General features: G+C 29.4%; 2 protein-coding genes across 2 annotated transcripts; both read right to left on the reverse strand.

The window, feature by feature from the left end:
* Positions 1 to 1,555: 1,555 nt before the first annotated feature.
* Positions 1,556 to 3,506, reverse strand: LOC124934364 (pentatricopeptide repeat-containing protein At1g28690, mitochondrial). Its single transcript, XM_047474887.1, has one exon. It carries the CDS (start codon positions 3,361 to 3,363, stop codon positions 1,759 to 1,761), a length of 1,605 nt encoding a protein of 534 aa, XP_047330843.1. The 5' UTR covers positions 3,364 to 3,506; the 3' UTR covers positions 1,556 to 1,758.
* Positions 3,507 to 4,565: 1,059 nt separating this feature from the next.
* Positions 4,566 to 7,102, reverse strand: LOC124935299 (probable protein phosphatase 2C 60). Its single transcript, XM_047475743.1, has 4 exons — positions 6,543 to 7,102; positions 6,031 to 6,398; positions 5,123 to 5,359; positions 4,566 to 5,047 (listed from the first exon to the last, which is right to left on the reverse strand). Exons 1-4 carry the CDS (start codon positions 6,844 to 6,846, stop codon positions 4,829 to 4,831), a joined length of 1,128 nt encoding a protein of 375 aa, XP_047331699.1. The 5' UTR covers positions 6,847 to 7,102; the 3' UTR covers positions 4,566 to 4,828.
* Between the last annotated feature and the right edge of the window lie 6,671 nt (positions 7,103 to 13,773).

Consider the following 13,773-nt stretch of genomic DNA (forward strand, 5'->3'; position numbering starts at 1 on the left):
AAAATAAAAATCAGTAAAGAAAACATATATATATATATATATATATATATATATATATATATATATAAATTGATTTAAACTTCAATTACATACAAATTGTCTATCACGTCATGCCCCAATATAAAGCCCCACAAGACATATATACAATTGCTAAAAATAACATAATATCATATATTTGTTATTCATATATTTTTAGGCTGGGTTAGGTTGAGTTTTTTTTTTAAATCAACCATTATTTCATTACATCTCTCATCATTCATATTACTTAATTCATTTTGTATCAAAGAATAAAAGAAGAAGAAGAATGAACACAAGTGAATTATTTTCAACATCTTGTATAACATAATCTTAAATGTCGTTTTGATTTGTAGTAGTGGTCTGATTTTTCGATAGCCACCGTATTTTTCAGCAACGGTAGATGGAGTCAGCAACCCATTTTCGAAGTAGCGGGCCTAGCTTTCAGCCTGCACCCGTTCTGTCGGTCCGGTTTATCTCCTAGTGTTGTAAAAAAATTGACAAGTTAATGTTTTTTTTTAAACATGGTCATGTTTTTTTTCTTTTGATTTTTCAATTTAAAAAACTTTCTTTTTTTTAACACAAATTCATGTCATAATATATTTATTTATGAAACAATAAATGAAATATACAATCTAAATATTCAATAAATTAGAGGAATGATAGTGGGGGGAATGATTTGTCAATATATCACTAGTTGAAAAAATGATAAAGGACGAGGGAAGAGAAAAAAAAGATAAATACTGTTATTTTTTCGGCCAATCATATTGTGGCACATCATTTCCTTTAAAATTCTCCATCAACCAATCATTTCTAAAGAAATTATATATATGAAGTACTTACTCATTTTCTTAATTAGTTCACAATTACTTCACATTGGAATGGATTCAATCTAAAAATAGTTTCAAAGGAAGTTACATTATTTGCCAAAAGTTTTTAATTTTTTTCTTATATATATATAACTGAGCAACTTTTGAAGATTTGGCCTCAACTTAAGGTACTATTTTCCAATCAATTCTATTATTTTACTATTAAATTGTTAAGTTCTTTTTAACATTAGAAGAGAAAAAGAAAACAAAGGATACCGGCCTCTTGTCTGCAATAAATAATCTTTGGTAATGCAAGATTTTGTTAACATAATGGACGAAAACTCTACTTAATGACATATATCATCATACCATATTCTTTTTTATAAAAATAAAGACTTAAAAGTTATTACCAAAATAAAAACAATGCATTTGATATGATATAAAGTAGTGTAAATTAACTTTGTAGTGGAAAATAGTTGATGTTGAAAATAATAAGTATAGATTATTATATTCAAGCTGGGAAATTGATTACTAATTTTGAGTTATATATTAACAAAATCATAATTATCTTATTTTCAGAAAACAAAAAATGTTATTGCAGATTCAGCTTTCTTGCACTAGCTAAAACAAATAAGAAAATTTTCTAACTGACATTCATCCAATATTCAATATTACTTGTTTAATTTACTCAAAATGATCCTAACTTTGAATAACATCTGTTGTAGAAATTATGTGAAAACACACATTAAATTAGTAAAAACAATGAAGACTCCTTGCATTGGACCTCAATCAATGATCAACCTGCTTATTAACTGTTCAATTTTACTATAAAGAGAATCAATCAACCACCTATAATATGAACATCACATATATGAGGATGTAATTTCAAGCCAAAATCCAAGTAATAAATTTAACCTTGCAATTAACCCGACAACTAGTGACATTTTTCTTCGTGTTTCCCTAAGTAACTAAAAGCAGTGTCTTTCGATATCCCTCGAGTTTTCATCATCTCCCTAACTCGACTCACACTATCCCAATTCCCTGCAGCCGCAAACGCATTAGAAAGTGCCACATAAGACCCTGGCCGAAGATGACCATCATTAAGCTTCATAGCAGCAATATTCGCTAATTCTAAATCATCGTGTAATTTACAGCTATTAAGCAAGGCAGCCCAAACATCTGAACTCGGTTTCTCATCCATACCCATCACAAATTCCCACGCCATGTTTAAATTTCCAGCACGACCCATTAAATCGACTACACAAGCATAATGTTCCATCCTCGGTTTCATCTTGTAAATCCTCTCCATACTCTCGAATATCTTTCTCCCTTCCCCCACCAAACCGCCATGGGCACAAGCAGTTAGAACAGCCAGAAAAGTCACGTAATTTGGTTTTACATTGTCATTTCTTTTCATTTCCTCGAAAAGACTCAACGCTTCATTTGGGTTCCCGTTCTTCCCATGCCCATCAATCATCGAAGTCCATGTGAACACGTTCTTTTGAGGCATTTCGTCAAACACTCTTCGTGCATCATCAGTTCGTCCACATTTTGAATACATGTCGATCAGAGCACTGCCCATTTTGATATTATCAGTAGTAAACAATTCAGTCTTCATGATCTGAGCTTGCACCTGTTGACCGATCACAAACGATGATAAAACAGAACAAGCACCGATAATACTTGCATATGTCGATATGGTTGGCTTAAAATACAACCGTTGCATATCAACAAATACACAAATAGCTTTTCCTGCAGTTTCAATTGATTTGCTATAGCCTTCGATCATCGCGTTAAAGGCTACGACATCCTTCTCAGGAGTTTTATGAAATATATATTCAGCATCTTCAACAGAGCCTTGGTTCATATATCCTGAAATCATAGATGTTGAACAAATTACATTCTTTTCCAACATCATATCAAATACTCTCCTTGCATAACTTATACTTCCACTCTTAACATAAGAATCAACAAGTGCAGTATAAAGAACATCGTCTGCGATTATATCATGTCTCAATATCTGCGCATGAGCTTGTCTTCCTAACAATCTTATTGCAGAAGGTAAGACAATTGAAGCTTTTAGAATCATTGAAAACGTGAAGCCATCAGGTTTCACATAGTTGAATGCTAACCTTCTAGCAAAATCAAATGATTCAAGGATCTGCCCATTTCTTATGTAACCTGAAATCATATAATTATAAGGAGAAGGGATTTGTGGGTTTGGCAATTCATCAAACATCTGGTGGGCATAAGACATAGAGCCAGATTTTAAGTGGAGAATTAGTAGTTTGATGGATATATTGACATTGGGTATGAAACCAAGTTTGATAATTGAAGAATGAATCTTTAGGCCATTGAAAGGGTGTTCTGAGTGGTTGATGTAGTATTGAAGAGCAGAGGAGATTGAGTCTGCGTTAGGCGATTCCCAGAGGTAGACAGTTTCGACTTGAGGAGAAAGAGTATGGTTTTTTCGGATTAGGGTTTTTCTAAAACGCACAATTGGCGCTAATCTTCCATTTAGTAATCTTCCATTATTCATCGTTCACTTTGATCTGACGCCTGTAAGTTTCAGCAGATAACCGTTGAGTTTTGTTTATTGGAGATGGAGGAGAGAGTATATGAAGATGGAGATTTAAGAAAATTTAAAATGTTTTTATTTTTTTGTTTATAGGACATTTTTGTTGATTTGAATTTTTTAAGAAATGTTTGAATCTTTATTTTTATTTATTTTTATGTTAAAAGAAACTTACATTAATCTTACAAGGCAACTAATTATAAGTTTTTTATTTTATTATTTAAAAATTAAATAATGTATATTAAAAATGAAAAAAAAATCGTTTAAACAAAACGATAAATTATTACCTATAACTAACAAAAAAAAAAAATTAAATAACTTATCTAGTTCGTAAAATCTCGAGAACAACGATTAATTCTCCGACAGACTTTGGTTTTCTGAACTAATCTCGGAAAGCGTCATAATTATGAATGATATGCATCGTATGAATACGATTATTGAAAGTTAAGCGATTTCTCTTCGACCAGATAATTCAAAAAAAGAAAAAAAAAATTGAGATTATAACCCAAATATGTAGGCATGTCATTTTAAAGTTTTTGTCAATTGAAAAAAAAAAAATAAGCTTTAATCATACCACCAAAATGTTGTGCATTGATTTTTTTTTTATACCCAAAAAATAAGTGAGGCAGCATCAAACTAACTTAACCGACAACACCATACGGATCAACCAACCTAAACCGCCTGAACTTTCCGCTCCAAATATGATATAATGTTTTCAGTACCAAGTGTATAATATCGATAAATTTTAATATACTAACCGAGATATCAATATATCAAAATTTCGAGATTAGATCATCTGCCACTAATATTTCTCTATTGTCTCTCAATGGGATAGGAACAAAACAGTCTTTTTACAAAAAATAAATAAATAAATAAATAATTCCATTTTTACCCCTCCCTTCTGAGAGGGAACAAGAGGAGAATGAAAGTATTGGTAGCAAAAAAATCCTCGCAAAATTTCGATAAGTATGTGTATAATCTTTTCTCTACCAAAAATTTTGGTACAATATTTTGTATGAATAAAAAAATTCAATATACAACACCAACCCAATAATACTCTATGACACCTCTTATTCAATATCAATAAAATATAAGTATGTATGAAAAAAAAAAAAGATCTAAATGAGGACTAGTATAAATCATTGTATAGAAATACAAATGAGTAATAAGAATAATATAAATAAAAAGGAGGAAAGTGATGTTTCAACTTTCAAATGTCTATTCAATAATATCCAAAAACCATAATTCAGCTATAATATAACTATACTCTGATTTTCTTGAACTATCCAGCAAAAATTAACCTTTTTTTTTAAGTTCTCAGCCAAATGTTACACATTGGCTTCAAACTTGAAATTTTTTTTATCCTTTTTTTTATGTGGGTATTTGTACAAAAGGAGGATACGGGTACAACAGAAGATAAAACAAAAACTCAGGTTAGGGCCGAGATGACTCCCCCTTTTAACGATAGGTTAGGACTTCTGAATGTGCTGCTGACAAGATTTGAGTCCAAAAAGACAACAATAACCGTAATGTCGTCGTGAAAATGTCTGCGGATGCCCTTATCGATCCTTTTCAAGTCCGAGTATCTCATTTCTCTCTTCTTTGCAGCTTCTAGCAATGCTGCCTTCACCAATCTCCTTGCACTTCCCTGCATGCATAAATATTAGATAGAATGAAACTTGCTTTCTTTTTCGCTCTTGCATACAAAAAAATGGTGTCTTACACTATGAGGTCGAGTTTGTGCAATATCAACTGCTTCTTGGTTGCTTAAATGTTCCCAAAGGCCATCGGATGCGAAAATAAGGAGCTGATCGTGTGGCTGGATTTGATGCTCGAAAATGGAAGGATCTGAGCACAAGAGTGGTTTCCGAATCTGTTCGCGAAGTCTAAACTTTGCATATAGTGGTTCTCTATTGAACTCAGCCTTCTTTAAATATACATCTCCAATAGACCTCGAAATCTGCAAACAAATAGTATTTGATCACTACTCAAACAAAATGCTATCATTCTACTTCTTTTTTTGTGACCAAAGTTCATTTCCTGTATGCCCCACTTAAATCAAGCAAGACGGTCCTAGTCAGATCAACATGAAACATTTGATCTCTTAGGCAAGTCTCTATCCACTTGAGCCACTCAGATAGGTTTTTACAATCTCAAGTTAACGGATTGGAATAATGAGTGTCTACATAGTTGGGAGTACCCTAATGTAGGAGGATGAATGTCAGAGTAGAAGACATTGGGTATTTTCAAAATTGAGATTATAAAACCTTTTTTTTTGTGGAGACAAGATTCACTATCATATGAATCAAATGAGAAACAATTGCGATAGGTTCTCACTATAGAGACTGTTTATGTCTTCACAAAGGAGTTGCAGTCGAAAACCTTCAAATTTCAACGAGATTACAATAGTCTTCACCAGGTTTACGTGGAGACAGTATTACTATCGTCCTCACAAAGGAGTGAAATGGAATTGGGTGAAAACCAACTTCATGGAGTCTACTTCAAACACCAACATATAATCAAAAGAGGTAACAACTAAATGATAGTAAATACGAAATCAAGACAAAAGTATGATCACAAGATAGAGCTTAAAGAATAAGGAAAACTGTGTATGTTCAAATAAAAACCAACCTGTATAATGCCCTTCACACGCCATACATTGTGCTTTAGAACTACAATTTGCGAGTCATCAGGGTGCAAGGTTTGCAATTCCTGTCTAACAGACTCAATAGCTACATTATGCTCAGCTGAAAGCTGAACAGCTAAAATATCACCAGTTGCTTTAACAGTCCTACCCAATACAGCACGAGAATCACCCAAATTCGCTACATAAAGAGTCCCATTGCAGATAACTCCCACAAGGCAGCATGATCCAACTGCTGCTATCTGTGGTTTAATTGGCCACTGTTTCGTGACAACAGATAGAAACCCTTCTTCAGTTGCCTCAAAAGCCTTTCGTATTACCTCAACTGACATAGTTTCATTCTCAGATGTAAAATCTGCATAAAAATACCATATTGAATGTTGAATACTTCAAATACAACCAGTTAGATCAAAAAATGAAATACCCAAATGTTATATTCTGAATTTAGCTCAATTTGAATTGAATCTACATAATTGAGTTAAAAAAAAAAAAAACTTACTCCTTAGATGATGAAAAAGGTGTTGATTAATATATCTTGAAGTCTCCGGACCGCCATGACCATCATAAACTCCAACATAGGTACCATAAGGACCAGATTCTGTATTACTCAAACACCCAGATTCAAGCTGACTTTGATCCTCAAGTAAATTGTTTGCTTGAACAACAGCCATGGAGAATTCTCCATTACAGTGAAGACCAACATCTTTATACCATAAAAGACCATCTTGACGGCCAATAGCTTCTGATCCAGCATGAACGTGTCGATCTGCTCTCGGATGAAAACAAGTCCTAAGAAAACTCATTTAACTTTTAACACAAATAACATTCCTCATTTCAATACAATCATCATCATCATCATATCAATTATCAGGATATCTGAATAGATTTGCAGATCAGGAGATGAAAACAGATGAAGTTATCAATCTATGTTTAGAGAATGAATATATTATTGTTGTAAGAAGACAAACGCCATCAAAATGAAAGAATGGACTGATCAAAGACAGCAAAGCAAGAGGACTGATTTGGGCTCCACGCCAGCTTGAGAGGTCAGAGAGATCAACTGTTTGAGAAAATGACAGGAGAGAGAGTAGAGAGAGAATATGAATAGTGTTGATCAAGTAAAGTCATTCCATTATAAGCTAATATGGAATAGACTCTTAGCTGTCGACACGTATTCATCATCCATCTTCTGCCGTTTCATTTTCATCAATTATCTTTAAAGATATATATCATTTTTTTATTAAAAGTAATGGTAAAATTTATTGTTTTTTTAAATTCATTTAATATTTGATTATATATAATTAATAATATTTTTGTAATTTAGTTTAAAGTAAATTTTAATTTTATTATTTGAATAATAATTTTTTTTGTAAGGTCTAGATTTTAACAATGAATTTGGGTTTGTTCTTATCATGTTTATTTGTGGATTGGAAGATAAGTTTAGGATGAGTCGAAGAATTTAGAACATTCACAAAAATATGTTGGGGATAGAGGAAATGGGATAGAATCAGAAGGATAAAAGAGTCATTTAAAAACATAAATTATACTTTTGCTCTACTTGTTAAGAGGGAACACGGAAACAAAGAGGAATTTAGAAACTTTAGCGAAAGCAAAACCATGAATCTTAGGTGGCCTTGCTCAGGTGGGTTGGAAGAAAATAAAAATAATTAAAAAATATATATTCACCAATTCGGCTTCATTTATTTCCGGCTTCATTTATTAAAAAAAATTACTTTTTATTTTATAAGTTAATCGGTTCTAGCGACCGGTAATATCGGTTAAATGATTCAATTTTCGGTTGAACGTAAAACCGATATCAATATCGGTGGTTAACCAATTTGTAAAATAAATGATAAATTTGAACTTAATCGAAAGCAATTGACCTGTTGAACACCCATAACTGGTTCTAAACATAACTAATTATAATATACTAGGAAGATAAAAATATATTATTACAACGTCTCGCGTTCATCAAATTTAGTGTTCAATTTAAAATATAAAGTGTTATTAGCCTAGTTGGTTAAAGAGTTATACTTGTTTTATTAAATTGCGAGTTCGAAACACATATAACATTTTCAATTTTATTTTTAACAGTTTTAAGTTTATGGGCGGGTCAACCTAGAATCCGACCCAAATATTCATTTACTCTTACATATATATATATCCAAATTAACCACCGTTTTCGACCCGACAATCCGAACACTTTCAAAATTAAGCATTATTATATATATAGGGATAAAAAAAAATCCGTATTATTAAAAATCAAAAAACTTATAAGATTATAAACATTTGGTATGTTTAATTAAAATAATTAGAGCTGAAATAGTGCGAAAAAAATGATATTATTAAAAAAAGTAATATATATATATATATATATATAATTAAAATATATTCTAAAACATCATTTTATTTAAATCAACCCGCAATAAAATATTATTAAAAATGATAGTTTTTTTTAAGTAAATTAAAAAAACAAATAGTAAACCCAAACAGGCAATTCGAGCTCACCTTTTTTGATTGAGAAAGATACTTGTTTAACTTTGTATTACTACTAAGAAAAAAATAATTTTTCATTTCAAATTCTCTTCATCATGGATTTTACTTTTAAAACCTTCAATAAAATCATCATAATTTCTAGTAAAAACAAGATAATCAACCTATAAACATGCCTCTCAAGATTTCCTTTGTCTATCACAAGTTTCACAAATAGAGGTTCATGCACGCATAGAGTGAAATCTTGTTCAACAAAATAAGATTATATTCTACTTAACAAAACTCGAGATTCCGAGAATTTCGATCATCATAGCAGTGAACATTAATGTTGGATGGTTTTGGTTTTAACTCGTCTATGATATATTAAAAACAAAAAATAACACTAATTTATATAGTTTTTCGTAATCAAATAATCATAAACTTAAGTAAATTAAAGAATGGTTAGTCAATCTCACTAAAAAAAAAGTGACTAAGACCATCTCCAACAGGCACGCGTAATGGGTTTTGCGTGTCCTTTCCTCCTCCAATCGGTCTGCAAATCAAAACGCATAATGCATTTTATCCTCCCTCTGGCCAAATACAAATATGCGTCGGCCTGCAAATCAATCCCTCTCCTCCGGTCAAATGCAAATATGCGTTGGCACTATTCATTTCACCATTTTGGCCATTTGTTCAAAATGGCCCTTATAATATATATATATATATATATATATATATATATATATATATATATATATATATATATATATATATATATATATATATATATATATATATATATATATATATATTTATAAGTTTTGATAAGATGATTATTAACCTTTATTTTTTTTTTAGCAATCTATAAAGAAATAAAATATATTATGTTTAATTACTTTTATTTTTATTTTATTATATGAATAAAGATTGAGGTTAAATATGTAAAGTTGATAAATATGCAGAAAATATTAATAAGGTTAAAATGTTAGTGTAAGAAAGAAATATTTTAAGAATATTCTTTTGAGTTTAGAAATGAATTTTTTGGTTGGAGATGAATTGTTGTATAATTTGATGTGACATTTACTGTATTTTGGGTTTAAGAATAAGTTTGTGGGTTGAAGATGGTCTAAATGACTAAGTCATAGTACTTGTATATTTAACTAAAAACAAATAAAAACTAAATAATTAAATCTTATACTAACACTCATTAATATGAGTGAAATAACCTAAACTCCTTAGGACACTTGCACCCGAAATGCTAAATTTTATACCTAAAATAATATTAAAAAATACATATATCTATTTTACAAAATCTCAATTCAAAATACTCTACATCAGCATTTTTATCTATATACCTATAACATTAAAATATTTATTTTTTGTAAAATTAAAAAACAACTTGTAACTACTTTTTAAAATTCAAACGGCTATATTCCAACGCCTATATTTCAATTTCAAATTCAAATTCCAACGCCTATATTTCATTGACATGTTCTATAAAAAAAATTGAGATTCAAATTTCAAATTCAAATTCCAACGGCTATTTTCCAGCGGTCATATTTCGAAATCCAACTATAAATAAAGTTTTTGTTCATTCATTCTTCACTACACTTTAAGCTTTATCCTACACAATGAGTGGCAATAATAATTTTTTGAAAGATTATTTGTACGGATGCGATGATGACGATGATATGATTCAAATTCTAGCCTTCAAACGTGAAAGAGAAAAACTCAAGGCACAAGGTGAAAACTCCCGACAATCACGGACATCTATTGATCGTGACACTTTGCAAGGGCATCAACGAGAGCTGGTTGAAAGATGGAAGAAGTCAAAATCCGTATCTTGAGCAAAACTAAAGAACTTTTCACTCCTGCTGATCACTGTAGAGCATTAACGTTTTCTAGATCTCTCTATAGCTCAAGCTTCTCTTATCGTTATCTCTTTTCATCTTTACAGCGAAAATTTTGAAGCTTACGTTTGGAGGAGAAAAGAACCTACAGTGTTGGAAAGAACCTATGTTTTCTCTGCTATGTGAAAAAAAAAAGATGAGAGAGAATAATGTCCCCGTCAGTTTTGAGAAAAAAAGATGAGAGAATAATGTTGCCGCCAGTTTTAAGTATAGAACATGAAAAGTGGTGTTCTATATATAGAACACTACTGTTCATTTGGGCTAAATTTTTTTAAGTATAGCCCATCTGATGTAGATCAAATTTGTTGTAATTTTTAGTTTTCTATTTCTATTTTAGATATAGAACACCTAATAAAACATCTACTACAAATGCCCTTTAATCACCACTAATTACTGAAAATTAAGAAATTGTCATTTCAGTTTCTTTAAACATTACTTTTCAATCAAAATTGAAAATAAAAAAAAAAACTGAAAAGTTTGAATCCATTATCTTAATTCTAATTCCTGAAATTACCCTTTCAACAAAATAACAATTAATTTGATCACTACTAATTATCATGAACTAATTTCTGAAAATCCAAATTGACTTAACATACCCTAAGATGTTTCTTATTTCATTCATTTTTTAAAAAACCAAAGAATAAAGAGTTTGCCTTCTTTTTTCCGTAAAAACACAAAGTGATCAATGACAACGAGAGATTTGAAAAGCATTGAGAAGAACACTTTGATTTGAAGAGTCTCCGCCGCCACGATTTTCTTCTTGAGAAACCGAGAAAGAAATGGTTTGGCGTACTCATAGGAAAAGGCTTTTGGTGTTATGTTCTAAGTGTCAATTCGACTTCAAGCTTCGGCTAGTTAAATATTTTTAATTGTATTTTTTTTGGATACTGTTTTGTTTTTTTGGATTTTGGAAATTATTTTGATTCTAAATGCAACATTAGCCTTTATCTTTAGATCTAATAAGCTTATCAATTCAGTTTATCAACAAAATGCCTACCACTAAGTTCAACATCAATATCAAATTCCAAAACAGTAAATTCATTTGATTTCCAGATTTCAAATTTCAGTTTGCAGCGATTCAAGAAACAAAGGGATTTGAGCCTTTAAAGATATCAAATGAAAAAATTTATAAAATGAAAGTTGTTTAGCACAGCCATATTTTCAGCCCATTTGAAAGAAAATAATCAAATTTCAGTAAGTTCTGAAACTTAAAACATGTTATGTCACATTCCATGTTTCAATCAAATTGAAGTTTCAATGAACTAGGTTTTGTGCAAACAAGTACACACCATCATTGTCAATATATTGAACTTCATTTTGGCAAAAATTGAGCTCATCTTATGAAGAGAAAATTAGGTTTTAAACCATTTGAAAACAAATGGACAGAATCTATATCACTTTGGTTTATCACAAATCAACTCTCCATATGTTGAAATTAAATGCAAACAAGTCTACACAACAAGATATAGAACAATGGTTTAGCAAGTTATTCCATCGATTTCATCAAGTTTTCAGGAAATGTTTTCTGAAACACAACTTCAACACTTGTTAATTTTGATTCAAATAACTTATCAAAACTTTAGATCAATTCAATCTAGGCTAACTAGAGCTTGTCTAAAATATCAACAATCAGTTTAGAATCAAAGTATAAGCTAAACATTGATCAAAATCCTTAGATCTTAAGTAATTTTTTCATCAAACTCATATCATTCATTGAGTAGAAGCAAGAACATCTAAACCAGTATATCATGTGTTCATTCTATTCTAGAGGTGTAAGCGGTTCGGTTCGGTTGTTTTTTTCACCGAAAAATTCTCAATAGTTAGGTGTCGATTTTTTAAAATCTTCATCCGTCAAATGTCTGGTCGGTTATAAAATCGGTTTGTTCGATTTTACCATTTTAATCGTTTAAAAAATAACAAATATATAATATATTAAAGTAGAAAATAAATAATATAATAAATTTATAATATAATAAATTAAACAAATTAAAAAACTAATTTAAAATTTTATTAAAAATAAAAGTTTAATAAAGTAACAAATCAATTATTTAACTTAAAATAAAATATATTAAAATATTAATTAAATAAAATGAGTTTAAAAAATTAAAATTAAAATTTAATATATAAAATAATAAAGATGTATTAGCCGAGATTCGAGCCTTTAAAAAAAATAAACAACATTTTTATCTATACCATTATAAAAATCTTTATCACTATGCTAGAGTTTAAATATAAATATATATATATATATATATATATATATATATAGACAGAAATAATTATAAATCGGCCATTAAAACTTGTATTTGAACCAATTTCAAATATATATATATATATATATATATATATATATATATGCATATATATATATATGCATCTTCATCTTCTTTTTTCTTGTCATTTTTTAACCCTAACTTCTTCTTCATTTAATTGAATCCTCAAACTTTGGAAAGGACTTATTTGGCTTTTGTGCTTGAGTTTCAATTTTGAGGTCTGGTCCACCTAAAACAAAGAAACAGAACAAATTTCCCCTTTATATTTTTATTTTGATTTTTAATTATAAAATATAAAATCTAATTTTATTTTAACTTTTAGTGACGGAATAGTTTCTCAATTTCTTTGTTTATTTTATTTTTATTTTTCTTCAACATTTTTTTTATCATGGTTTTGTCGGTTTTCTTTTCATGGACAATTTAAAAATAAAATAAAATTAATAACTAAATTTTTTGTTTAAGTTATATATCCAGAGCTTGTGCCGAAATTTAGGATAACTTAGGCAAAAACATTTATTCTTTCTTTTCTATTTAAATTGTTATACTTTATATTATATTAAAAATATATAATTGTTTTGCAATAAAAATAATATAAACTAGTAAGTTAATATTAGAGTCATTAAAATTAATGTGTAGATCAACCATTTTTTTTATAATAACAAAAATGGTTAGAAGGTGAACATAGTTGACCTAATAAATTCATTATTATAAAAAAAAAACACAGACACAAACAAAAATGAGTTAACAATTATTGCAATATGTCGTGGATTGATTGATTCATTTGTTGGATGATTAATTTACTATCTTAGTTCAGTAGCTCAAATGACAAGATTATGTGCTTAAGAGATAAAAAATCATTAATTTTATTTAAAACGTCTTAAGTTGATAAGTTGAAATTAATGTCACAATAACTGTAGTGGAATGTTGGTTTGTGTACGGGAATTTAGTTATTATTCTTATTTTAACACTTAATACATTTATTTAACAATTTTATACCTTTTAATCATAATAGGAGATCTAAGAGATAAAGTTCTCTATGAAAATGATAGTTATATACCTTTTCCTTGATTAATTT

This window comes from Impatiens glandulifera, chromosome 4 (genome assembly GCF_907164915.1).
Source record: "Impatiens glandulifera chromosome 4, dImpGla2.1, whole genome shotgun sequence".
Classification (NCBI taxonomy): Eukaryota; Viridiplantae; Streptophyta; class Magnoliopsida; order Ericales; family Balsaminaceae; genus Impatiens; species Impatiens glandulifera.